The sequence below is a fragment of the Aptenodytes patagonicus genome, chromosome 5 (genome assembly GCF_965638725.1).
Source record: "Aptenodytes patagonicus chromosome 5, bAptPat1.pri.cur, whole genome shotgun sequence".
Classification (NCBI taxonomy): Eukaryota; Metazoa; Chordata; class Aves; order Sphenisciformes; family Spheniscidae; genus Aptenodytes; species Aptenodytes patagonicus.
Genome location: NC_134953.1, coordinates 61044350 through 61072332, shown reverse-complemented (window position 1 = coordinate 61072332; position 27983 = coordinate 61044350). Strand labels below are relative to the sequence as shown.

General features: G+C 37.7%; 1 protein-coding gene across 8 annotated transcripts in view; it reads left to right on the top strand.

The window, feature by feature from the left end:
• Nucleotides 1-27983, top strand: part of FGGY (FGGY carbohydrate kinase domain containing) — a 145805-nt gene that overhangs the window by 46992 nt on the left and 70830 nt on the right. For 7 of the 8 annotated variants that reach the window (XM_076340061.1, XM_076340055.1, XM_076340056.1 and 4 more), the window contains 3 exons: nt 8123-8238; nt 22503-22631; nt 27580-27683. In XM_076340061.1, the coding sequence (XP_076196176.1) occupies nt 8123-8238; nt 22503-22631; nt 27580-27683 (349 nt within the window). Of the gene's footprint in view, nt 1-8122; nt 8239-22152; nt 22180-22502; nt 22632-27579; nt 27684-27983 lie in introns of those variants that run through there. The other variant, XM_076340063.1, reaches the window with a different exon arrangement.

The window sequence follows — 27983 nt, the reverse complement described above, 5'->3', positions numbered from 1 at the left end:
CAGAGCTGCTGAATACAAGTTCACAAATTTTTAAACCAAAATGTAGTCTTGTTGATTGCGAAGGAGTCTTTTAGGACCAAGACTTTTAGTTCACTGAGTCAGCAGTGTTCAGAAAAAAATGGAATAGTGTATCTTGAAATTCAAACAAATACTTTAAAAACAGATTTTAAAGAAAAACTGTGAAATCTTTAGGCCAAATGTAGTACTTCAATATAATTATTTTGCAACAAAAAAAGTTTGGCTTCAAAGGGTTTGGAAAGGTATTATATAGTCAAATATCAGTATCATTAGTTTCAATGTATCCAGCTTATAGGTTATGAGCTGTTCACTGTCCTTTGGGTTGGTGACTTTGTGGATTGGTATCTTCTACCAAACTTCCACACTTGTAGTAAAAAGAAATCTTTCCTACTAAAACTTTATATTTTGAAACTGAAGAGCTATTTTCTGAGATTCAGTTTTCCTCATGGTGAATTCAATACTGAAAATGTTTAAAATGAGATAATGAAGACTAAACAAAAAAAGAGGAAGACCCAAATAATTTTTGGAATATTAACTCTTGAAGGCTGAGATCTGGAGTTTAATCCTATTTCACCTGTGAAATATGACAAAATTGCCATTGACGTTAATGTTAACAAATACTGGCTTTTCATTGCATCATGCAGAAGGAAGGAAATTCAGACTGGAGTTTTATATCTATACTTACATATATTATAGATCTTTTTTCTTTGCAGTTAATGAAGATTTCAAAGTGGAGAGAAAGCTTTGATTTTGCTGTGATATTTAACTTCTTTAAAAAATCTAAATGTCAGTCAGACTACTTTTTATTATTTATGACAAATATAAGTGTTATCCATCGCACAGAAAGGATGACGCTAGTAGAATTGCTAACGCTGATTACCATAATTTCCTTGCTACCTTTATTGGCTAGGTTTAAGTCCTCATACATGCAAAGACGGAAAGCCGAGGCCTCTGAGTGCAACTGGTATGAGTCTGCTAGTTGTCCCAAACAGGCTTCCCCACCTGTCTTTTTTGTTTGGCATGTTTAATGTTTTGCTAGAAGAAGAAAACCCTTTTCAGGCAAGAGTCGTATTGCACTGCTGTGCTAAGACAATGGGTTTGGGCAGGCAGGAATTTCATAGGCTTTGGGTCAAAGGCAATAATAATAAAAAGTGTTGTGTTGTAAATATTAGGAACTTGGGATTTGCACGGTTGGGTAGATGGAACAGACCCTGACATGTTTCGGTTTGTGTACATGCAATTAAAGAGCTGTTGAATAGGTGAAATGAGTAAAATGCAGACAGCGTATGTGAAATAGAGCACACCCAGACTTACTTGGCCCTGTGGTTTAAAACTAATCTGCCTGAGAGATCTACTGTAGTAACTGAGTGACAACAGGTGCAGCTCTTCTTACACCTCTGTGAACTCAACCCACTGCTCTGATTCTTTTTAGCAAATGCTTAACATGGGCAGCATCTCATGCATTTTATACATTTCAAAACTAAATGACTAGGTGTCACATTTTTTTCTCCTATTACCTGAGAAGTATTCCCTTAGGACAAATTGCTGCCTCCTTTTCTCATTTCCCCCAAAGCAGCCAAATACACCAGGCAGACAGAGACATTGGTGTGACAGGTATAAATACCAGCGGTGTATGTGGATCTAATAATCTGGTTCTATTTCAAAGGTCATGTATTACTGTATATGGCATTAGCCATAACGGAGCAGAGAATAATTACGTTTCCTATTGCTCTGTGGTAACCTCTGCTGTATTTCAGGGTCTTGCAGTACCAATGCCCAGTTCTGTTTAATATAAAGCTCGGATGCTGAGAGTAAGTGTGCTGTGTCTTAATTTTTTGTCTGGAACATTTTTGCAAAAAACATAGTCAGATCTGTGACTGTGTTAGAGTGGTGAATTGCTCATTTTTGTAAAAAGCCTCGAGACTGTGGGGTCCATAATTTGGGAGGACATTGACAGCTTGGTCCAGATGTCAGTATGTGGAGAAGTTCACTTAAGCAGAACGTAAGCCCTGGTTTTCAATTTGAATTCAAAATCTGTTTCAAATTTGAAGTTTGCAGAACAAAAGGAAAAATATGTTTGATGTTGTGACAGTCATGCTCTGTTGTTTCAGGTCTCCTTCTTGCCTTCAGAATATCATACAGCTTTCTTAGTTCTCGATTCTTTGTAGCTTTAAATAAATCTGGCCAACAGACCACAGAAAGTCACTTTATCCTACTGCATGCTGTTCCTTTTGGGACCTAACTATACCCTATCCTAACTTCTGTAGGACTTAGCTTTGGTACAGTCCTCAGCAGGTGCAGTTGATTTTAGTTCATCACCACCAAGTCATTCTCAGTATGACAGCCAGGTTTCAAGGACATTTTTCATGGAATCAAGAGCAAAGCTTCCATTCACTTCAGGATGGTCAAGACAGGGTACTCTGCCTTTAAAGCTGGTAGCTGACTCATATTCCAGGCTAAACCCTCTTGAAGGGAAGATCATGTATAAATACCTTACAGGGTCACTTTTCAGGGAAAAACTGTTTCTTTTAGTAACTATCCGTGTTAATAGGACTTTTATATTAACTTATACTCAAAATTAGGATGACTTCCAGAAGACTACTGCAGTTATAGAATATGCCCCAAACTGTGTTTAGTTGTCAAAGATAGCAAGTATTCTCCCAGACAGGGCAGAATCTCTGCAGAGTTGAGAGTCATGTCCTTGCTTGCTTTATCCCTTCTGGAGTGTGGGAGATGGTGTCAGCAAAGAACAGACCAAAGCATAAAGCTGTGGTAACTCTTAAGTAGGTGTGGAGAAGTTTTTTGTGACCTTTATCTTTTAGATAAATTTTTATGCAGATAACTAAGACCATACAGTATTTCCCATTTTTTAATGAACGTATCTGACTTCTGTCTCTCCAAGAAGTACAACAGAGTGAGAGATAATACTCAGAATGGGTAGACAATGTGGGAAGAGCCACATATCAACTAACTCCGAGCACTTGAGTTGCTCTGGCCACGAGTCTAGTTGCCCTGGATCCTTTTGAAGGTTAGCAGGGTTAAATAGTTGCTTCCAGACAGCATTCGGGGAATTATCAGTGTGTGTTCAATCACTACAGACTCCCTGAACCTCATGGTTTTCTTATGAGGACATACTGCTGGTGGGTTTTTCAGAATGCTGAGATTCTGGTCATACAGGACTTCAGCACATTCACAGCCAGTCCTCAGCAAGAGATGTGTAAAAACTCAGAGCTAGACAGTAATAGAAAGGATTGTGTAATATGCTGTGCCAAGCCAAATCTACTTTGTAATGAATGTGGCAGGGATTTTTTTTTTTCTTGAGGCTGTTGAATGCAAGTAGGATCCTATAGTTCTTTGTAGACTAAAATTTGTAAGAAACTCTAAACATAATCACGTTCCTGTTGAAAATCTGGTTTAAATAAAATAAAAGTTTTCCATGCAAGAGGGTTGTTTTTTTCAGTAGGAGCATTCTAAGCAAAACTTTTTGTTCTGAACAGAGAAAGGAAATCTTTCATTTCATTGTATCGGGATTATGCTTGAGGAAAAGAGTCTTCAAATTCATGGTATTTCAGCCTAGCTACATATGGCCTGTGCTACTGAGGGGTTCCACACCATGTCTTCTCAAGTCCTGCATTAGATTAGGTAGTCGGGAGAGGACTGTTGCCTAGATGATTGCCTATTAACTCAGCACCTTTGAACCCAGCTGATCCTGGTAGTGAAGTAAGGGGAACATTTGCTTCTATCCATCTGGTTCATCTAGCTTCAGCTAGTGCAAGTCTGGTGTTTATGGCCAAATAACTGAGGCAATACTGCCAAATAGTTAGGAAAAAAGGAATATACCACAGTGAATATCAGTACTGTTTCTGTTTAATGTCCACCTTTCATCTCATAAAATTTAGGCGTTACTGTGAAATACAAAGGTTTCTAATAGTTGAGGCTGGCTTTGTAGGTGTAATGATTTGGTTCCTCGGCTTCCTCTTTACCATGTCTTTCTGGATACAATTTTTCCAAGTTACGAGTCATGCTATCACTTTCTCAGGGTGATACTCTGGAGGAGAATTTATGAGCGATTGCCCATAAAGCTAATATATATCTACGCCATTGGTATTCAAAGGTGAAAAACCATGAACAAACTGCTCTCTACATGTGCCTACAGCTCCCTAGGATATATAAATTGAGCAGCTGTGTGTAATTATTAGAGCACCTCATCAGGTAAGTGGCAGGGATTTGAGTTCAACACATCCAGGTTCTTTTGAACCATGTAGTGAAGTTAATCTGTCATTACGGGCATCTCAAAGAAATCCTTTTTTCTTGAACTATTATCTAAGAGACCAGAATGCCTTTCTGCAGTTTACTACTTTCTCTTAGATACTAAGGATTTATATAAAGCTATATTGTTCAGTTAAACATGTACTTTTTACATGGCAATTGAGTAGCGGCAAGGGTGGAATAAGGAGCTTAAATCCCAGAGGAGTGTAAATGCTCAGACTGTGTTTACAACAAGCATTTTGAGGTTCTTGTGGCTATGAAAATAAAACCTACCATCATAATGGGTTAGCGTTTTAGCACAGATTTGAGGTTGGTCTTCATATCAGAACCATCTACTTCTAGATCTGCCAGTTAATTCATTTGGGAAGAGTTGTCCTTCCCAGTTCGCGTTTTCTATATTGTATTAAAAATTCAACCAGAAATCATCTATTTATCCTTCTTCTGTAAGCACTTTACATTTATAAATCTACACAAGTAGGATGAAAATGCTCACAGCCCCATTGCCATTTCATACTAGAGTATGTTCAGTCCAGCCATATCCAGTAAGAGAGCATTGATATGATGGAATTCAGTGGATTGGCAAGGGCCGGTCTGTCCCTGTTCACACTGTTTCAGTGGGCCTGTATATGTAGTGTGGTGTTGCTCAGAGTGATCTGTATGGAAGAATTGGCCTCTGTTTAAAACATGCTCTTTGGAGTCCAGCAAGGCTGCTCTGGTTTCTCTTTGGATAAGCATGGAGACTCAGGGGGAGTTGCTTTGTGATCTTCGAAAGTGGGGAGCCATAACATTTAACTCAGCCTTAGAGCATTTTTAGGGTGTGGCAATAGTTCATAGCATTGATCTAATTAAAAAAATACATGTTCAGGTCTGATGATAATTTGTTATGATTAGTTATTTGGGAAAACTTGATGCATTATTGTTTCACTCTTTACATCAAAATTTTTCCTAAAGTGATGAGATGACCTTTATTTCAAATACTCGGTTTTTATTTTTCCTTTTAATGAGAGGTTTGAGCTGATTTGGGGAAAATGTTTTTTTTCTCAGTATTTTTTTCAGCCTAGAATTTATTTATTCACCCAGTTTTTGTCAAAGGTCCTAATTAGATTTCTGTGCCTGGCTTTTAAATCCTTGGAAATTGGAATTTCTTATATCAACATTGTCATTGCTGTAGTTACAGGTCATGTGCTTTTCTGTTTTCAAACCAGACACTGAATTGTAATTGTCTGATCTATTCTTAAACTGTTTAAAAAAAAAAAAGGGGGGGGGGGGAGTGTGTGTTCAAAATTGTTTGAAGAGTAACCCTGAAATAATCTCTGCAGTATTTATAAGGGTATAAATAGTTATCTCTATTTTTTTTTTTCCTCCCAAAATGTGTAATGTTAATAAATTCTCTTGTTGCAAAGAGCAAACAATGCACCTTTATAAACAGTGGGATTGCGAATGAACATCACCAGTCTGGTTGTAAAAACATGGTCACTCTAAAAGAACAGAATGAAATGAAACATGATGCATTTAAAATACACATTTCTGTCCTGGAGAAAACGGGAGTACGGGGAACCTGTATAATTACCTGATCTTCTGCTCAGTGTCACATAAGAGGATGTACACTGAGAACAGTGCCTTTAGCTGTGTCACCCTGTGAGAATCCTGCTCTCACTTGTACATCTTTGGTTCTCGTTGTAAACCTCCAAACCATGGTGAATCCGAGTTCCAGATAGTTTTCCAGATGTGTGGAAAGGCTCTTCCTGTTCTTATTTGGCTTTATTGTGTGTACAGTATCAGTGTCTAGAAGCCTTACCTTTGATTTGTAGATAGTAAATGAAAACAGCTTTTCTTTTTCTGTTTATTTGCTGATTTATTTGCTGGTTTATGTTACTATGTTTTAATGGAGGAGAGGCACTCACTGTTGCTTTGTTTGTGGGGTATTTCTGTATAAATGAATGGGAAACTATGACAAGGATGTTTGTCAAGCTTGAAAGCAGCAGAATCCATTCCCTTAGTGGCCTCCTCTTCAAAAAGACCAGATCCTTTACTGCATGCTTTTTGCGACAACTGTAAAATAAGAAGCCCTACTTTGCCTAGATAGGAAAAGTGCAATGGGATCTGTACTAGCACAAGTATTTTATGTGAAGTTTTGTCTCTCTCCCTGTGACTGAATACTTAGTATTTTGAGCATCTAGTTGGGTTTGATTGTGTTTTATAGGTGTGGGTTGTAGGTGCTGATATGCATGACATTCTTTGGGACACCTCACTGTATCTGACTTTGAGCTATGTTGCTGTCTTACTTTTAAGTTTCCTGAAGGCAGCAGTCTTCCTTCTTTGTTCAGTAATTGTACTTTTGCTGTAGATGGTGGGGTCATTGTCCAGAGCTGGTTTTCCTAGGCATTATGGTAATATAAGTAACAATATGTAATACAATAATAAGACTTTTAGTTTAATTCTCCTTAATTAGGTCCCTAGTTAGTTCACTTGGATGAAAGGGAGGGTTTACTTTAACTCAAAAAAATATTTTTTGTAGAGAGGAATTTTGTTTGGATTTTACTTATGCAAAACTGCAAGAATAAGTCAAATGCTTCAGTAAAATTCAGTTTGCTTTGAAGATACACGTTCAAATTGTAACATCCTAATAAAAAGAATATGTCTGTGAAAGCACACCTTGGCCAAAAATGAGTCACAAATAAGCTGTCTTCTAAGACAGCAAAGAAAATCCAGCTCTGAAAGGGGTTTCTCTTTGAGAACAGTTATGATATTGTGTTTCCCTGAGATGCATCCGAGATGTCTTACACTTCATGGTACAGTAGTAGTCCCAAGACTACAGGTAGCTTGTACCACCAAATTTTCAGTGGTGTGTAGCATTTTTAATACCTTTTAGTTTATTGACTTTTCAAGCAGAATTAAATACTAATCTTCTGAGATTGGTTCTTAGTGCTCAGACAGACAACAGCCTGTTGAACACTAAATCTTCAGGAACATTATTTGCATTTTGAGGAGAATTGGAGGAATAGAGATATGGATCATTTGAGGATCTTTATGATAGACGTTTCTGCAAGTGCTCTTGTCTTTTGTTTATATTCTGCTCCTGTAGTCTGCCCCGTGACGCTGTACTGTCACAGCGAAGTTCAGCATCAGCTTATCAGGAATGAGGCTTGAAACAAGAGCTTAATATTGCCCTCAGTTGCATCATGGCTAATGCTGTTTCAGCGTGTCACTGAATTGTCATCAGCTGCTACTGAAATACAGACCTAATGATAGTGGTACTTGAACACATGCTATGCAGAAGCTCTGGTAGTTGGATGCGATTTTGCCTGTACACATTCACCTGGTAAAGGCATTTTGTACCTGCAGGTATTGAAGCAGTGCCATTTAACCTAATTATCAGTGCATATATAATCTCCTGTAAATCGTAATTCAGCTTGAACATAAGTAAGAGAAAGTTTTTCTAAGGACATACTGTGTGCAAAACATTGCTTTTTAGGTACAGCCTGGAGAAGCAGAAATTTTTCTCTGAGCTGCTTGCTAAAGAGCTGTTATGTTCATGCTGTGCTGTGTTCTAGGTATATGCATGGCCTGTTATTTGACTGATTTATGCAATGAAGTGGCGAGACCAGGAATTGTTTCAGCAGAAAAGAATCTTAAACATAAGGGCCTTTTAAGGTATCTCAAGACGTGCACTCCAAACAGTAACCAGTTGTTTTTTTTTTAATGTTAGCATTATGCTTGGAATCTTTGACCACTGAATGAAGAGATCATTTTGGACAAACTTCTTTCTAGTCACAAGTTTAAAACCAAATGTATTCATTTTTCTGATTCTGTGCATATATTGTCTCTTTTCTAGGTCCCTCTGTACAGTAGTGTGCAAGTGGACGTACACTTCAGATGGAGGTTGGGATGACAGTTTTTGGAAAATGATTGGTTTGGAAGATTTGGTGAAGGATAAGTATGAAAAAATAGGTATATCAGGGTGTTGTTTTGTTTTATATATATACATATAAAAAAGATATATGCATATAAATAGATCTTTTGCTGTAATATTGTGAATGTCAGCAGAAATGTAGCAGGACTTGATGAAGCTTCAAATGGGTTGATAACAAGGCTGGATGCCCATAGGTAACAGCTTTCCTCAGTATACTTTTTACTTGGCGTTGTCATGAAAAACTGTGTTTAAATTTTATATCTTCTACCCTTCTGAAAGGCCTAGCTAGCCTTTCAGTACTGCTCAGTTTCAACAATAGAGAAGTAAATGGGAGCCTCAGCAACTAATTACATGAAGGAAGCACCTGATAGGGACATATGGGATGGCAGGCTATGAAAAAAAGCCACAACGTAATAATTTATAGCTGTCACTGATAGCATGTTTTGCGACCGGTACCAATCTCCCTTACAGTAATTTTCAAAAAAAGTGCTACTTCTGCTTGTTATTATCTTCATACTGTTCTTTTTCACTCTCGTAGAGCCTAAGTTTAATTAGAATGTTAGCCTTGCTAATAGCAATTCCTACAGCAGATATTCATTAAAAGTCCATAATGTTAATATACCAGAAAATTTCCAGGATAACTTTATTAGACTTTCCCTGTTAAGTTAATGGACTTTTAATGGATGTCCTAAGCAGACATGTCATTAACAAGAATATTACCAGACATGAATTAAAATATGCTCATTCATCAAAGCTAATTATCTGAAATTTCCTTTGATTTTTTTTTTTTCCTAGCACTTTGAACAAGTTTGTACAGCAGTTTAAATGCAGCAACATGAAATGGAAATGGTGTAGGGAAGACTGTAGTGAAATGAAATGTAATGAAATCTATAAGCTTTTCTGATCATCACAAAATATACTATAAGTCATTTTTAGGTTATCAGATAATTGTACTTGAAAGCTTCCTTGAATAGACTTCAGCTTTTCCCCCTGCAACTGAAACTGCTTATGCAAAGATATAAAACCTACTAGAGTATTAGGCTTTTAGCTTCCTAAGGTTTTAGTTTGAATACAATTCTTAAAACATCTATCACGTGGCTTTTAGCAAATCTTCAACAAGTTAAAATAAGACTTGCAATAAATACATGTTTTTACCAGAAAATTGAACATCGCAGCAGCTGGTGGTCTCACGGAAGAGTATTTTTAAAATAAATTATTTATGAAGTGTAAGCTAAGGCTTTAATACAATATTTATGCGATGCACTTCAAGGACAGTGCAAAGCAATTTACCATTTTAAGTAACTAAACATATATGTTTTAAATGATAAAGTAGCCATTAATAAAAAGGGCCTTTTGTTGTGATGGAAGCCTCATAAAACTAATCTATATATGGCTTAACATTTAGCAGGACAAAAATCATTAATTTCCAATATCAGGCTTACATTTTTGTTAAAACACAACGTTTACAAAATAGATCAGTAAATTAACTTCTGTTGATAGGCATTTCTTGAAAGAGAAAAATGTTTTCCTGAGTTAATGGGGAAAGTGTCTAGTTCCCTGGGCAATGGCATTGATTTTCAAGAAACAAACCATAGAATACCTGGGTGCATCTCAGCTGGAATTGGAGAAGCAGAATCTGACCTCCAGAATTGCACCAAACTGTAGGCTAGAACTTGAAGCTTCCGAAAAGTACATACTTTTACTCACCTTGAGAAATCCTTTGATTTTCAGATTCTTGGGCTGATTACCTTAGGTGTATCCAAAGTATAAGACACTTTTTGTTTTGCATAATAATGCTGAAACCTGGCCTTAGGTAGAATATATGCTTATTTCCATGACCATTTGTCTAACCTTGCCTTTTTTAAAAAGGAAGGTTTACATTCATTATATTTAGCTGTGTGATAAAATCACAAAAAAGCCGGACAGTGACCTTAATTCATGTGTCTATGAAGAAGGAGTAAGGAGCTCTCTGCATGACTCTGGAAACCGGATAGCAACTGCTCCTTTATTCCTTTGAGTTTATCTTCTAAACTGGGCCTGTTGGAGTCTCTTGGAAGGGTTTAGCTTCAGAAGGAGACAAAAAGACACCAAAACTAAGCAACTCACTCCCCACACAGAAGCTACTTAACACTGCTGAGGTCTGTGTTGAGTGCTGTGGAAGTGCTTTGCTTTCTGCCACTCCTAATCTTATCAGTGTCCCCGTACATGGGAAAATGGGAATAGTAACATTGTTCCAATGGAAGTTTGGGGGGTTTGCTTGTTTTAATGAGTGTTCACTGTTGTTGGACTTGGGAAGAGCACTCTGAATAAGCTCAGCTTTCCTTTACTTAATTTAAATTAATCAGGACACTGTAGATCCACTTACCAGGAAGTGCCATTCAGTCACTTGGGCAGCACTGGTCAAACTGCAGGTGGAATGGTCTTGTATAGTGCAAGACTCCCAACACCCAAGGTGTCGGCATTGGTAGCAAGGCACCATCACTGCATAGACCTCTTCCCAGGAGCCCACGAATGCTACACTGAGCACAACGAACACAGGATCACGCCTTGCACAAACTCAATTCAAGCTATATTTATAATATTGCTTCAGTGTGCTGTCCCATAAGTGAACAGTCTCAGCTGCCGTTAACTTCAGCACATTATACAAAAGGAAGGCAATTTGTTTAGGTAACTCATATGGACAAACAGTCAGAGTGTGTGCTTCCAGGAGGCACATCATAGTGTGCTACGGCTGACAGAAAAGAATTTGAAGCAGTAGACATAGCTGGCTTGCCGATTAAGGAACTCGAAATTGCCAGATAACCTAGGTAGGAGTAGGTTGAAGGGAGATTGTACACAGTCAAAAACTCCTCCTAAAATGAAAACAAAACCAAAAACCTAACAAGTCTGAAGTAATTCTAGTGGAATTTCCTCTTCTGTTCTCAAGCTTGTCCAAGTCCATGTATGTCTGCTCAAGGTTTGTTTAGCTCAAATACAAGGATATATTTTAATGCCTGCACATTCCCCTTGTAAAGAGAGATAATAGTATTTTTCTCACATATCTCTCCTAAAAGATTAGCAGGTTCTGAATCATTTCTTTCTAAACAAAGCAAAATGTCACAAGATAAAATTAGCAAAATTTTCTTACTGTAACAAAAGTAAATACATAGTTTATCAGTTTAAAATAGGCAGAAAAGCTATGTGTTTTTTTAATCTCTAGTGAAATCATTGTTGTTTCCAATCAGAGGGAACTACAGATGAATAATTATGACTAGACTTTTTTTGAAGTAGCTTTAACTTTCATGACACTGGAAATATTTATGGAAATTACCTGAAAACACTTTAAAGTACGTATTTCTTTATTCTGATAAATACACTTTTAAACATCACTTTTAAAATGTCTTGCCCTTTAAAAATATATTTACTGTAATCAGTGGTGCTTGTGGTTCCAGGTAATAGGCTTCTCTTAGTTTCAGTTTAACTTAACATATGACCTTGCTGATAAGGGAGACCCTTACATCTGACCTTTAGGATCTTCTACAAACCTTTCCCACATCAAGGCGTGGGTTCACATATGAAAATTCCCAGGCCTTTGACATTTTACATTTCTCAGAGCAGACTAACCTTTCAGGGAATCCACATAATAAGTTGTTTGTGGTCCCTTCTGTACATCATGAATTTACTGATCACATTTGTGAAGGTAGAGTGTTATCTGGAGATACTACGAAATTTATTGATCCCATTAATTTGGCCACCAAGAGAGTAGAAGATGGCTTGTATTCAAAACCACTGTGAAAGTGTTGTGTACTACAGGCATTAGCATTTATCTGCTGTGGTGAAAGCACATGATGAGTATCTCTTTGTGGTATTATAAAACCTGGAAAGACATTAACAATTCCGTTAAAATTTCATGTACTATAGACCTCTTAGGGTACTGAAGCGTATATTCCATTTGGAGGAAAATGCCTGATAAATTTTCACCACAGCCCTCCACTTCAGGGGCTACTTAAGGGACCAAATAATGATTTTTTATTGAATGGTAATATTTTATGCCAGGTCTTTTTTTGGTTGAAGATGGCGCCTTTGTCTGAGAGAGCATTGCAGGTACTGCAGAATAGGTTTTACTGTTCTTGTAGATTGTGTGTTGAAGACTAAAATGCTATCTTTTGTAAAGGGGCATTTGTCAACTTCTTTCATCTGTGATGGAGCAGCACACTGATTTTAATGAAGTATTTTTTTTAAAAGCAAGCTTCATACTTGGAAATATAGCCCTTCAACATGATAAGGATTTCATAAACCCATTTCCCAGCTTTTCCTGAGTAGGAATTCACAGCCACATCCTCAGAAGTGAATAAATACACAGCTCATACGTATGGGATCTTTATGAACATCTGAGGCAAAACTGAGAAAAGTATTTGGATTGTTTAAATCTCACAAATTTTATGGAAATTCAGTGCTTGCCTTGAACTTTGAGTGCTTGAAATTAATAAGCTAATGAAAATAACTTTGCATGGGCAGATTGTGATATCAGCAGATAGGGTTTTGTAGACAACCATCATCAACAATCCTGTTCACAAAATGATAAACTTGTTCTTAAAATTACTTGGATTTTTTCCCCTTAAATTTTCATATGACTGGATAATATGGAGATCAGAATTTTATGCCTGTCTTCAAGCACCACTTTTCTCTCTGTTTCATAACTCTAAAACTGTAGCTTTGCTTAATTTGCTTTAGCATAATACTGGTAGAATTCTTTCATGTTTGATTTTGACTTTGCAGGTGATGGTGGTGTAAGGAAGAACACCCTCTGGTCCTTATACATCTCTCTACTTAAATCCCACTCTGGGTCTTTTACCCACTTGTCCTTTGCCACCTTCAAGAAGAATTGCCTCAATCCATCTCCAGTAGGATTTCTTCTGATTTTTTTTTTTTTTTTAATTTTGTTGCTGTGTTTTCAATTATGAAGGGCTTGGCTTGACTCTAAAGTGCATTTATGGTTAGTGGTCTTTACTCCCATACATCAATACAATAGTGTCACCCTCCCGGTTCCAGCACTCTGACTGTGCTTTGGTGTACAGCCCTAGCACTTTGCAATCTCGTCTGTAACTCTTCCCTTAATTCCAGGACTTTGGGGACTAGAAGCTTGATGTTTCCATGTGCCTGGGCACTTGTGTATGCCATTTTTTAATGCCCTGAAAAGAAGGATCTGTAGAGTTGTAAGACTGCGTGGATGTTCTTTTCTAATGCTCTTTCATTTGTAGTACTTATTCATAAATTGGTAATAAAGAAAATCATATATGATTTGGGACTCAGACAAGATAGCTGTGACTCTCTTGATTGGTGCCCGCTGTCATTCTTACTGTGCACAAGCTTTACAATATGCTGGGTTTTCAAATGTAGGTGCAGCTCTGTGTTCCTTTAGGCATTCAAACAAGTGACAAAACAGCAGGCTGTTTATTCATGAACATGTTAGTATATGAATGGTTATATTCTTGCGTCTGCCAGTGTCTACTTCCACATACAAAACTAATGAAGATAATGGTATTTTATACCTCACTTTTTACACTTAAATAAAGTCTGCTTAGGTTTTGTATTTTGTCAGAAGTAGTCAGTTTTAATACTTGGAAGTTCTACTCATTTATTTACATTTAGGCTGGAAATGGAAGATTCAGTCCAGGGTGGGAGGATACAGTCAATAATAACTTATGCTACAGCAGCTGTGAAGGGAATGGTCAATCCATTGGTTCTGCCAGTTTTCCATCTCTTCCAAGGCTTTTGGTGCCACATGCTCTGGAATATAAGAGGGATTTCCTTGAAGGCTGAGAGAAAGGGATGATTTTTTTTTTCAGGTTAGCTTGTAGCTGCCAGTTCTTCATAAAACTGGATTGTAGCAAAGAGATTTAAACACCATGCTTTGCAAATGGTAGAGAATAATAAGTAAAAAGATTCTCTTAATTATGGGGTATCTTTGTCTTTCTTTTGTCTTCTCCTATCCCCAATAAATTACAAGACGTTACAATTTCAAACAAAATTAAAAGGATGAATCAGAGGATATTTACACTTACATGCTGTCAAAATCCATGCAATTTACAAGTGAAGAGTGTTCCAAATATACTAATATTTTTCTGGCTTGCTGTCATTTCAGTCTGTCCAAGAGCTGTAGCAACTGTAAAGGAGCTGAAACTGGCACAGTGCAAAGAGGTTTTAGGGTGTCTCCTTCCTCAAAACTTGAGGCATTATTTCATAATATGTGATTCAGCAGTAAGAAGTTAGAAAGAATTTTTCTCAGAAAAGCTACATGTTCCTGTGATTTCTATTTTATTTTATGTTTTTTCCGTCTTGAGATCAATGAATCACATGAATGGTTGAGGTTAGAAGGGACCTCTGGAAATTATCTAGTCCAGCTCCTCCTGCTCAAAGCAGGGTCACCTACAGCAGGTTGTTCAGGGCTGTGTCCATTTGAGTTTTGAGTGTTTCCAAGGATGGCAACTCCAAAATCTGCCTGGGCAACCTGTTCCAGTGTCTTGACCACATTTCCCCAATAAAAACATTTTTTTCTTTTGTTTAAATGTGATTTCCTGTATTTCAGTTTCTGCGCGTTGCCACTTGTACTGTCACTGGGTGCCACTGAGAAGAGTCTTGCTCCGTCATCTTTACTCCCTCCCATCAGATATTTATATATACATTGATAAGATCTGCCCCCACCTCCAAGCCTTCTATTTGCTGGGCTTGAAGTCTCAGCTCTCTCAGTCTCTCCTTGTACAATGTGCCTCTGTCATCTTTGTGGTCCTTCTCTGGACTTGCTCCAGTATGCCCATGTTTCTCCTGTACTGGGAAGTCCAGTATAAACCACAGCACTCCAGATGTGGTCTCCTGAGCAGGGAGCAAGGATCACCTCCCTTGGCCTGCTGGTGGCACTCTTCCTAACGCATCCCAGGAGGCTGTTGGCTGCAAGGACACATCACTGGCTTATGTTCAATGTGCTGTCCACTGGACCTCACGGTCCTTTTCTGCCAAGCTGCTTTCCAGACAGTCGGCCACGAGCCCGTCCTGGTGCATGGGGTCCTTCCACCTCATGTGCAGAACTTTGCTTTTCCCTTTCTTGAATTTCATGAGTGTCCTGTTGGCCAATTTCTCCAGCCTGAGATATTCTTCCTCTTTCCAAGAACTGTTTAAAGTTTAACAGGCTGGGCTAAACTCAGGTAGCTCAATTTCTTTCACAGTGTTTCCTGGGTGACATTTTCCATTCCTTTTCTACTGTAAGGAAGGGAACCATCATTCACCCTGCTTATCATCAGGTTGAGTCCTGCTGACAGATGGTACCTTTCCGCTTATCCCTCCTCTCTGCTGCAAGAAGTGAGGACTACTGTGTGGTGTTCTTTCATCCTCAGGCTCTGTCATAGGTTAGATCAACTAATAGTAAAAGGTTAGAGCTTTCAAAAAATAATAATAAAAAAATTTCCCACTGTCCACTTCTAGAGTTCTGGTCTCAGGCTCTGTCTGCCTGGGGAATCATTTTCTTCTACTCTAGCAACATTGTGGACTTGTGAACTTTCTCTCTAGTATGAAAACTAGGAGCTTTTTCTTTGAATTTCTGTTTTTAATAGTCATAGGAGAAGCTTTGAGCAGACTTTAAGCCTGCTGTGATTTTTTTTAATATTTAAATTTCTCAAATATTATTCTCCTTTCTTATTCTTCATACAGTTCTAAAAAAAAAGAAAAGCATTTCTCAGAATAGTTCTGGGTCATTTCTTCTTTTTACCTGACTCCTCCTCTTCCTGGTCCTGATTTGTTCTTCATCTTCTTTTTTTTCTTAAGCCTTATGCTGAGATTGCTTTTAAAACAGAGATGTCTGCTTTATGAGTCAGGATTCATAAAACCAGAAGGATTATTTCAAAGAATTTGCCAACTTCCTCCAAGTTAGAGGCTGTTGGACACCTTAAAATTAATGTTTAAGTAGTTTAAAGTATATCTTAGAACCAATCTTGATTTTATAATTTCCTGTGATGGAGAGCCCACTTCAGACTTAAAGGTTGTTGATTGTTAGTTGCTGTCATTTCTCAAAATTAATGAATTAATTAAAGAATACACTTCATTTTTCATCTGAATTTTAACTTCCTACTCCTGTCTGGCAGATTGTAGTGACATGCCTGACCTGCACAGACTGAAATTTTCTACGTTAAAGGAAAACACTGAGCTGCTTGAGGTTTTTCACCAAAACTCTTATGTGAACTGTCATACTTGTCAATCCTTGTAATTGCTTTCCTGACTCATTTCTGAACCCTTTATAATGCATCAGTATCTTCTCAGTATGGGTATTAGAACTGGATACTGTGTGAATGTGGTGGGGAATAAGATTGTGCAGGTATCAGAAGCTTAGTTGAAAGATTCAAGAGAGTCCTTTCAGTAACTGATCAGGTTATTTTTAGTCTGTCATTTCTTTCGGTTTTGAAGAAGTGGTAATTATTTCTTCAAAGAGGAGTTGCTATCATGTGAATTATTAAAAAAAATCCAGTAATAAAAAACATTCTGTTAAGTAATAATCCGTAATTAATACAAGCTAAATTGCCTGTGCAATCTTAGTGATGTACTGCACCAAACCAGAGTCTGATTACTTGCAACTCTGAAAGTATAGCAGTAGTCACGTCATCTACATTGATGATCCTTCTGTTTAGAGAGACTATTAGGAATACTGTACTATAAAATGCCAGAAATCTAAATTATCAGCCTATTGAAATTATTGTTTGCAAGCAAAAACGTGAGATCAGGTAGCTGAGTTTGGCTGCAAATACATTGCATTTAGTTACTTAGCAAGACATCCAAATATACATATTGTATATCCACATGCACGTCAGCATAGTGAGTAGTGAACCATGCATTACAAGAGATGTTCATTCTGCACTGTTTCACTGAAATCTAGTAATGAAAACTCAGTCACGTCTGTCAGTGTACATGCTTAATGATCCAATGATGCAGAATGCTTTTTTTCTTTTTCTTTTGACCTTTAACCAGGAAAGCTTATCATTTATACATGAAGTAGCTCTTTTTCATTTGGACAAGAAGGCAGTAGGCTTTGTTGAAGTAGGCACCTATGGTCTGCAGACCAATTTACTTTTCAGCTTAATGAATCAGGATCTGCCTGCACATAGGTTGCTTGCTTTTGCCAGTATTTAGCAACCTAATATATCTGCCTTAAATAATTACATGTTACGTAGTTGAGATGTAGTTCAGCCAAAGATAAGCTGTATGGGAGAGTGGGATGGAAAGGACCCAAATTAGATTTGCCTCAAGCTACTGTGGCAGCTCGCATAGACAGAGATGAATTTTGAACTGAAGAAAGCCAAAGTGATTTTGTTTAACCAACTGTTTTTCTCACTTTTAAATAAGCTGACCTATAATATCACAATTTGTTTTGGTTTTCCTGAATGAAAATTCTGAAGTTTTCAACTGCCAACTAGGAAATCTTATGGAGGGTGTTTCCATGTTAAAAAAGCCCCAGATCTGACTGTTTCTAACACCCTTTAACAATGCATTGAGTCCTAAGAAAAAATTAATATTATAATTTTATAGTCCGCATCATTATCCTGCTTCCTTCTGATCTTAGCGCTATTTTTGTTAATCAGCTGGGTTAAAAATTGTAGGACAATCAGCCATACATATCTCAGTTAAATGTGAGTATTGTATGTAATTGAGAGGGATATTTGGTAAGGTATTGTATGTGAGATAGGGTTGGGACGATGTATCAGAAGAGTTATAATATTTATTCAGATTCCTTGCATATCCCAGACTTTTGGCATTGTGTGGATTATTGTAAAACACAAAAATTGGAGATTGTCTACAAGCTTTGTAATGAACAAAGCATCGAGGGGGAAAATCCCTTACGTGGCTTATTAGGAGAACCAATTGGATGGATGGTGCTTCTTTTTATTAAGGTCCTGTTCCTTTGATGCTTATTTAGCACCATTTTGTTTAACTGGATAACTTCTTCAATGCATGTTATATACCGCTTATTTAACAGGGTATCTGTTTTGTGTATTGTCTTTTAAATTAAAAAGCATTTAGATTGTCCAGTTTGGGGGAGGCTATAAAATGGGAGACAGGATGTACCCTTTGTTTGGGTTTCTTCCTGAGGTTGCTGAGATTTCAACAAGGGATTGATATATCTAAGTTCAAGTTCGCTTGTGTCAAGTTAGTGGAGGAAAGGGACATCTCCTTTTGATTTTCTTCCTTTTGTATTTACAGCCAGATATAAGTGCTTATGAATTGCAGCCACGTTCTGCATGATAGATGAAAAGCTGTTCTCAGTGAGTATGTCATAGTTGAGTCAGCTGGGCCCCCTGCTGCGCTCTGCTTTTGTTGTTTTTTAAAAGGTCTATGTCCTAAATTACCTAGTTCTGTTAAATATTAGTAAGCCTGTATAGTGAATTTTGATTACTAAAGTTGACTGAAGATGTATTGTCTGCCTTGTGTGTTGTGTCTGGTAAATAGCTGGTTGCTGTCGTAACTGCCTAAAAAGGTAGAGGGTCGTTGGTACCACATAAATTCTTTAAACAAAACCTGATCATAGCAAATTCTAACATTTGCCTTCAAAGAAGGATAAAAGAGGAGGAAGAGATTCAGACAGCTTTTTCCTTTTGTAAACTCACTGCTTTATAGGGGAAAAAGTAGCTAGAAATAGTCTGTCTCGTACGAAATGAAAAGGTTGTGGATTAAGGCATTGCATTAGTGAAACAGCTGTATGAATGTGAAACAGAAAGTTCTCCAGCTTCAGCCATTATGGGTTTGTTTGGTTAGGTCTAATTTTGGAAGTCATTATAGCAAAGGTAAATGACTTGTACAGGAGACTACTGTAAACAAAAGACTCGATACATTTACTTTGGCAGGAGCCTTGAGAAGACTCAGTCCTTTCACTGCCTCTTTTATGCAGCCTTCTGTAATACTCATACTGCCCACCTCTGTATGCAGGCGGTTCTCATTTCCCTTCCTCCGTCTCTGACAGCTTCTTTCCCCTGACAGGTAGGATTTAAAGGGGGCAGCACCTGCCGTTGAAATGCTGGTGTGTAGCTGTAGAATACCTTTATTTTTATAGTAGCTGTCCGTTGACTTCTAAAGCCACTGTGTTTTGCTCAAGTAAGAATCCATTCATTCTCTCCCGCTCTAGTACTGGAGTACAGTCTGTTTCAAATGCTTTACTTTTTAATTGTGGCTCCTCTTTGGTTGCTTTTTGTGGTTTTTTATTTTATAATTTAATAGCTTTATACGTACAGATTCTAGGCATACTGACGCTTAGCTGAGTTTTCTAGTTTTTCAGTGAAGAGTAAACCATGAGAATTATAACTCCCTTTCCAGGTCTCTACCCGTGTGGTTAAGTCAAAGCTCTGCCCATTCCACACCTACTTACTCACACTTGTGTGGGTGGGGAGGCAACTTCCATGATGACAGAAACAGTGCCCGTGCAGAGCCTGCTTCTTCCCTTTTACAAAGCTCCTCATGAACATATCGTATGGGTGTAGCAGAGCTTTCATTGATTTGTAAAGCTGGTAGGATGAAGTAGAGGGGCAGAGTCAATATCCTCTCCTTGCTGCACTCACTTGCTGGCACCTCTTTTCTGCTCTGCCTGTCTGTTGGGTGACCTAGGAGACTCCTCTTCGCAATCCCTGTCATGGGTGGCTTCTGAGTGGTGTCGCTTTCCAGATTGTCAGGAAGTGCTTTCAGTCAATAATAGTTCAGGTTTACCTTGACTCCTAAAACAGGTGGGGCATACTCTACTCTTAATTCATTTTTTTTAAATACAAGGTTATTATGCTGCATCTTCAAATCACAAGAAACTCATCCCTGCACGTTCTCACACACTTTATGTCCATGGGGGATAGCTATGCTGCTGGTCGTTATGGTATATAACTAGTACCAAAGGAATCTATAGGGTCATTTTCTGCTGCTGCTGTAGAAGAGAGGATTATCTTTATCTCTGAAATTGCTCCCTTAGGTGCTCGTTAACTAGAAATACAGTAATTGAGAAGCTGGTAGGAAAAGATTTTGTCTAATAGTAGCCCTGATCTCTAAAATGGAGTTTATCATAGAATCATAGAACAGTTTGGGTTGGAAGGGACCTCTAAAGGTCATCTAGTCCAACCCCCCCGCTGTGGGCAGGGACATCTTCCACTAGATCAGGTTGCTGAGAGCCCCGTCCAACCTGACCTTGAATGTTTCCAGGGATGGGTTTAACCACATAATAATTACACACTAAAATGTTTGTCCAGTATGACTGATTTAGACAAGCCAACCATGGAATTAAGTGCCTGGAAAGAGGTTTTATTTCAGATTAATTTCATCTCATGCTGTATATACAAGATATTTGTATGCTTTCAGGTCAGGTGACTGATTCTGAAGAAAAAGATGTGGTTTTAGCTGCATGAACTCTTTTGAACTTCCTTCCACCTGCAGGGTCTTTGAATGTCAGGAGAAGCAGACAACTTTGTTTTACTGGTGTTATTCTCCATTGTCTTAAAAAACCAGAAAGGTAATACAAAAGTTCTCCTAAAGAGAAGCATCCTGCTGTCCAACTTATTGGGGAAAAAAATGCAAAAGATATACCTCTTGAAAAAGCTAGCACAAAGTCTTGACTTTACACTAAGAATTAATAAAATACAGACTTTTTTTTTCCTGTGAGGAGATAGTTTAATGTCATCACTTCCTTCTGTATAAGCTAAATGGTGAGGTGTGGTTACTGCCCCCAATATTTGAATGTAAACCCAAAGTCAAGTGCAAAAGTTTTGGCTATACATACTCGTTTTAAATTTCCAGTATGAGGTTCAGCCTAGCATTTCAGAGGTGGTGGTGTGGCTATCAATAGAATAGAAACTCTTGGAGAAACAAACCAAGAAGTTGTGTGTGCTGTCTAATCACAAAGGGCTCCATACATTGCATCCATCAGGAAGTGGGCACCTTCCTTAAAGTGAAGAACCAACATCATTTACAGCAAAGACAAAGATCTAAGTTATATGTAAAATTGAAGACACATTTTCCACCTGTGAATTTAATATCGCAACCTTCTTTTCATCTAACTAGTAAGGTAGTATAACTGTATTTCTAGAAGATTATGCTCATGGGCATTAGTGTATTCCTGATATTTTATGAGGTGCTATTCCTCTTAATCTCTGTTGTGGAGGATGTTTTACTTCCTTTCTACACATCAGAACGTGCTTTAGGTGTAACATTCTCAATAGAATTGACTGTGAAAATAGGCTTGTTTTAAAGGAGTTCTGTCAACTCTGCCCAGAAGTTTTGTTGAATTTAGTAAATGCTACAGATATGTACTAAAACCCATGGTATTGGCAGGGAGGTATATGGGAGCTCCCACTGTGCCCTTCACTGCCTCTCACCCACCAAATCCTTAGATAAACAGGGAAGTGTGTGTGGTTCCAGGAGTTGTCAGTCTCATTGCTTCAGCTGTGGTTATACTCAGCAGCCAGAGAGGAGGCTGTTGGGGGGGTGTCCTTAAATTCTGAAAGTTTAATGAATCTAGATTTGTTCTGATGTCACCAATGATTCTTGAATAATTTGAAAATTGAAACAAATCTCTTTTCGCAAGACAAAACAATGTGCATTATGGTAGCGGAAACAAATGCAGATGGGACCTGCCACCAGGCTCCCTTGTGACAGGACTGAGAGGGAAGGGTTGCATTGCTTGTGTTAGGGGCGACCATAATATTCTTCGTAAGGCCAGTGAAGACTCAAAAAGGGATTATTTAAGTCTGTGAGGAAATACAGCTACAATAGGAGGAATGAGCTGCTTAAACCAGTTTCTTTTTCAGAGTTTCTGTTACTATAGCCACCTTATTCCTAGTAGAAAGGATGGAAATGGAAAAAAAATTGGCCCCTGCCTTGTGTAACAGGCGCAGTTTTCAGTTGTGAGCATGGGCTGAGCTGAATCTTGTTCACTTGCACAGAGAATGGCTGCAGGCAGCCTAGTCAGTACCACAAGAACTTGGGATTTCTGCGTAAGTATTTCATATCTCTTGGAAAGATGCCAAGCAGAATTAATTGCTTGTGGTGAAATCTTTATTTGTGGCTAGATAGGACATTGAATACTTTTGAACTTTCAAATTGCTATGGGACAACCTGATCTAGCATGGTTGTATTTAATATACAGACAGATAATGAAATATAACTTCTTAATCAGGTAGAGTTCTTTGATGCACCTTTTTGTTTTAAATATACCACACTAACTTGAGGGAGGGGAAGGGAGTTCTTGTAATAACACACATTTGTTTTTTCTGTTTAGTAAATTGACAGGTGTTTGGTTTTCCTTGTGTCTGCCCAGGAAACCACGTCTTGTCTCCTGGAGAGTCTGTTGGAAAAGGTCTAACGCCAGAAGCTGCAAAAGATCTCGGTCTCCCTGCAGGGATTGCAGTAGCAGCTTCTCTCATTGATGCACATGCTGGAGGACTAGGTACTCAGTCATGTATTTACTACTCTTGGAAACAGGAATGTATTGAATTAATTTTAGAAAGCCATTTTTCTCACAGCCTGTTTTGTATCCAGCAATTTGCTCTGATGCTATTCTTATGGAATAGCATAACTAAAATTAAAAAAACCCTCACAATAACAGCTAATATTGAATATCTGTTTATAGAAAGGGGCTATCACTGTTTATTTCTTTTCAGCTGGATTTCCAAATTGTTTATTAACTTCTGCTAGTTCCACTTTGAACTCCTGAACTGAAACACCATTGTGTTGGCATGCCAACGTGCTGAGAGTTTGCATCTTCTGTTGCTCAAAACTTTGGGGATAGGCAAGAAAAAAAAAAAAATTAACATTCTAAGGGAGAAGTTTCATGTCTGAGGCTTGTTCGTAGTTAGTCTTCCTTCTTAGTTTTAGAAGCGATTCATGCTTTGTTTAAATAATGCAATAGAGACTTTTTCACATACATTTATGCTAGCACAATGTGGGATATATACCAAAACCGCTGCTTTTGGTCTAGGGACTTAGAATATGTAAATAACGTGTATCTAAACTAGCAAACAAAAGTAGAGGGGGAACTGACCACTGCACAGCATTCCTCTTCTGCAACTTTGAACTTTTTATCCATAACTGGAGTGGGAGGCCTGATGCTTAGATTGTTTTATTTTCCGGCACAATATTCTGATATGCCCAGTTTCAACTGTGTTGAAATATATTTGGTGGGGCTCAATAGCTTCATTTTCTCACTATGCTGTTTGGTCTTATCTAAATACAGTCAATAACAAAGTAATGTAATGTAACTTTTTCAGCAGAAAATTGAGGGTTTTTTTTAGTTTCATAGTTTAGAAAAAAGTCTTACCTCAAAGTTTCAGTTATTGAAACAGTACTGTTCAATGGAAATCTATTGCTCATCAGAGTGTTTTTCTCAAGATCGAAATGAAATATGATTAGCTGCTAAAGTACCAGTTTTGTTTCAAATATTTTGTGGTGTTTTAAATCTCATTTGTTCTTCTAGAAGTTGTGGCCTGGAAGTTTTAAATGTTTAAATCCATTTACTTTGCTTCTGATAACTGTTTCTGATGAGGTTAAGTAATCATGTAGATTGCCTTTCTTATTACCTCAGAAGGATTAGAGATCCAGCTGCAAAAAGGAAGACTGAGTTTAGTGTCATAGTTGTAGATATGTTGTGTTCCTACTGTTGTGACATACTCAAAAATCTGTTTGTGACAATTAGTATCCTAATTGCATAAAAATGTGTTTAAAGCTATGTGCCCTAGCAGTTTTGTGTTCTTGAAAAGGTTGTAATAATAAGCTGGCCTGAAGTAATGAACTTGCTGAAGAACTGGATTGTCACACTGCATGTAAAAAATGGCAGTGGAGGGTCCTCGTTTAATTGGCATCATTATGTGAGTACTGGATTCAGAGCACAAAAAGTTTGCCCAGTAAATTTCATGTACTGAAATCAATGAATAGAATTTAAAGAAGAATAGAGAACTGTTCATTTGCTATAGTCTTTTGTAAAGAAATTCTGACATTAGAAATATATAGCTACTGGCATCCAACAGAGTAAGACTTCAGAGGATAGAGACAGTCTGCTTATGCTAGTCCTGTTTATCAGAATATGTTTTCCCAGATGGCACCACAAACACTAGCAGACTACTGAAATCATTGCCAAGAGAAAAGAAATGTATAGGTTGTTGTTAGAGAGGGAGAGATGCATTACAGAGGGAAGAGTCAGTAACGCAATGGGAGAACCTGCATGCTAATCACACGATAACTGAGTAGAGTCTGGGAAAAGAGCAAGATTTAAGATGGAACTCATCCTTCTTGAATCTGGGAAGGGTAATAAATAGGTAGGGAAACTAGTAGAAAAGACAGTAAAAAGGAAAAGATTTGGATAGCAAAAGAGACAGCAGGAGAGCTGGAGAGTGCAAATGTATGTAAAGAGAATGAATAGCGTGGCTACATCTTGAATACTGAATAGCTCTCCTTCATCCATAGCTGTTAATAACAAGAACCTTAATCTTTCTCAACTCTAGTTTAACCTACAGTGTGTAGAATACAGAGCTGAAAATCCTGAAGGAAAAACAGAAAATCAAAAGGAGAACACAGATAACAGAACTAGGAAGTGAAATTGTGTTCTGGTTAGAAGATATTAAGGATGGCAACGCACTGAAGCATATTAATCTTTTAATAATGATAAAAGGAGCACAGAAGAAAAGAAAATAGAGAAGAGATTTGAAACAGTGAATTAAAATGTGAAAATATTGGAAAGAACTCTTGTAGTTGATTTAAAACTTTTGTTTTGAAAAGGTACTGATGTGTGTTTTAGTACTTACTCTACTGTGATCTGTATTGAAATATTGAGATTTACAATTTGTTTGAAGGATATGACTTGTATATTAGTAAGCATTAGATTAGTTTGTGGGACAACAACATCCAGTGGGTGTCATTATTCTTATTCTTGAACACATTCTGCTGGTTGTTTTAAAAATAGTCTGTAATAGCAGAGTAATGAAAAGGGCTCTTTCGTATCCTACAGGCTAAACCCAAATGACATGATGGACATCTTGTTTTCGGTGTTAATAACTTTTGATGCACTGTTCAGATCTGCTTTTGGCTGGATATAAATGTGTTTTTGCTGGACAGGTTCCTGAAGTTTATAAAGGCTTCAAAGTTTTGAGTAAAATAAGGTGAAGATAAAGAATCGTGTAATATGTGTGCCTGTGGAGGTTATCTATGACTCCTGAATCAGTCTATCTGATACCTATTACGGAAAAGTAAAAATCTAAAAGCCAAGTAGTTATGTCTTACATTTTGACCTACTGTACCAATTTAAAAAAGCCTACAGATAAAAATGTGAGCATGGGAGGCCAGTCTTTTGGGACTGGCCTCGTAAAAATAATGTTTACATTGCACCTTTTAAAAAGACATCAGCACTGTTTCAGCAAAAGTAGATAATTTGTTGTACAGTATCTAAAATATTTTGTCACTGTGGAAGAGATCCAAAAATACACATGCTAAGCATTTCCTGCTTTTCTAAAATCTCTCCTACAGTTTGTGTGGTATACAGACTTCTTGACAATCTTCAAAAGATTTTGAGTCTGCCTCAGAGTATGAAAAATTCCAACTAAGTTAAAGGTGAAGGTGACTTGTTACAGCAATTAAATTATTTTTAGTGAATAAAATATCTAAGCTTTCATTATTCTGAGAATGTTCCGGACTTATTTGCTGTCTGACTTCAATTAATCACTAATAGGAAGACTCTAGCAACTGTAAACACTAGTAAAGCCACTGACAAAATCCGAGTGATTTCAAAAAGGCCCCGAATGCATATTTTGCAGAATGCATATTTTCTTAGTGATTAAAAAATCTGAACATGAGGCTCTTCAATTTTGTATTGTTTATGAAAATATATTTGCAATATATACTGACAATTCAGTTTAATAGATTTGTTCCCTCTGAAGTGTGAACAATATTAACTCCTTTAAGAAGTTCTATTACAATGTTGCCTAGTACAGGAAATTGCCTTTTAGACAAGCCTATCCAAAATTCTTAATATGAAGTCATGCATGTCTGTGTTCGAGCAGTGAAAAATAAAGCATAAGAGGTAGAAGCCATACTTTTAGTTTTCTTTTGTTCTTTACAAATAAACTGTGGATGACAGCTATGCTACTACATAGTTACAAACCAGCTAGGATAAAGGGACATAAGGACAGATTTTTAAAGGCTGTACAGCTTTAGACTTTAATTTTCTGATTATTTAGGTAACTTCCAATGATGATACCACTATGATAACCATGGCAACCATGATAAGACAAACCCCAACAGACCGATTTAATAACAGAATCTTGCAGTGGTGACCTAAACAAGAAGGTGTTAATGAAATGTAGCATACTAACCAGCAGTAACATTTGGCATCTTTCACAATGTCCAGCAAATGCTTTCATGTTCCTTCTACAGTGAGGAGAAAGATTTTTTTTTTTTTAGCAGGATTGGCAAACTGGTCACCAGACTGTGCATTGCAGATGCAGATGCAATGCACAGTCTGGTGACCAGTTTGCTAGTTGAAAAGTAATGCTCAAGAAAAAAAAAGACAAACAAAAGAATATTACTTGTTGGGCTGCTGCGTTTTGCTGGGTGCAGCACAACGTGATGCAAGAATTCAGCCTAGGAGAGGAGGAGGAGAGGGCAGGATTTCCACTTTAGCCTCCCCTTAAGTGAATTAAGCATGATGTGATACATGCTGAAGCTTGGCTGTAGGTCTGCCCCATTCTGTAAGTAAGCTCCTGGCTCCTCTCTGGCGTCGCCTGGTGTATGTTTCTGCTGTGGGCTGAGTGCTTGCTGAGTTTGTCCTCCTTCCTGTCCTGTCCTGCACACAGAAGCTCCTCAAAGCCAAGCACAGTTCCTCTTAGGGAAGGAGTAATCTTCCTTCAGATGATTCTGTCTGACATGGACAGAACAGCAGCAGCAGTCAAGACAACAAAACTGGCAGCCTTCCAGTCTCCTGTGAAGTTACCCCTTTCTCCAACTCGTCCCCTGACAAAACACATCATACAGTATATGCATGATAAACTGTGAACAAATAAACGTATCTGCAGTCTACCGTACTGCCTTTCACAACAGGCAGTCTTTTATTCTGCATGTTAGTGTACTACCTAAGAGAATAAAGGTCAGGTTATAGTCAAAATAACATTTAAAAATTATGATGATAAACATGAACATAGAAGAAATCATCTAGTGTCCTCATGTATCTGGAATAAAAATACATTTTAATCTGATTTGATAAAATAACTTTGTTTATTGACTAAGTAGACTTTTTTTTATTTGTGGCAGTGGTGTGAGATACTCGGCAATTATTTGTGGGTGGAAAAACTCTGTTTTGTGAGGGTTGGCTTGCTCTTCTTTAAAATAGAATTTTAATTTTATTTTAATAGGAGTAATTGGAGCAGATGTGAAAGGATATAACCTGCCATGTGAGAACCAGCCAATTACATCCCGAGTTGCTATGATCTGTGGAACATCTTCATGCCACATGGGGGTAGGTTGTATGCGTAGTCCTAATTTGTACAGAATATACTAACTAATGTTTTTGAAGGGAAAAATGACCTTTGTCCTTCTCACCCTTTTGCTTTTCCTTGATTTTTTTTCTGGCGACTCTATCTTTACCTTTGGATATTAATTATATATTACCATGCATTTGCTATTAAGCAAGAACTTTAATAGTAGTAGAAATCAATACTGAAAAATGACATGGAAAGTAAAAACCACGATGCTGGAGTAGCTTAAAGAGCAGCCTGAAATCTGAGCCAAAGACTCTGAGCTTGAGTTATCCATGACA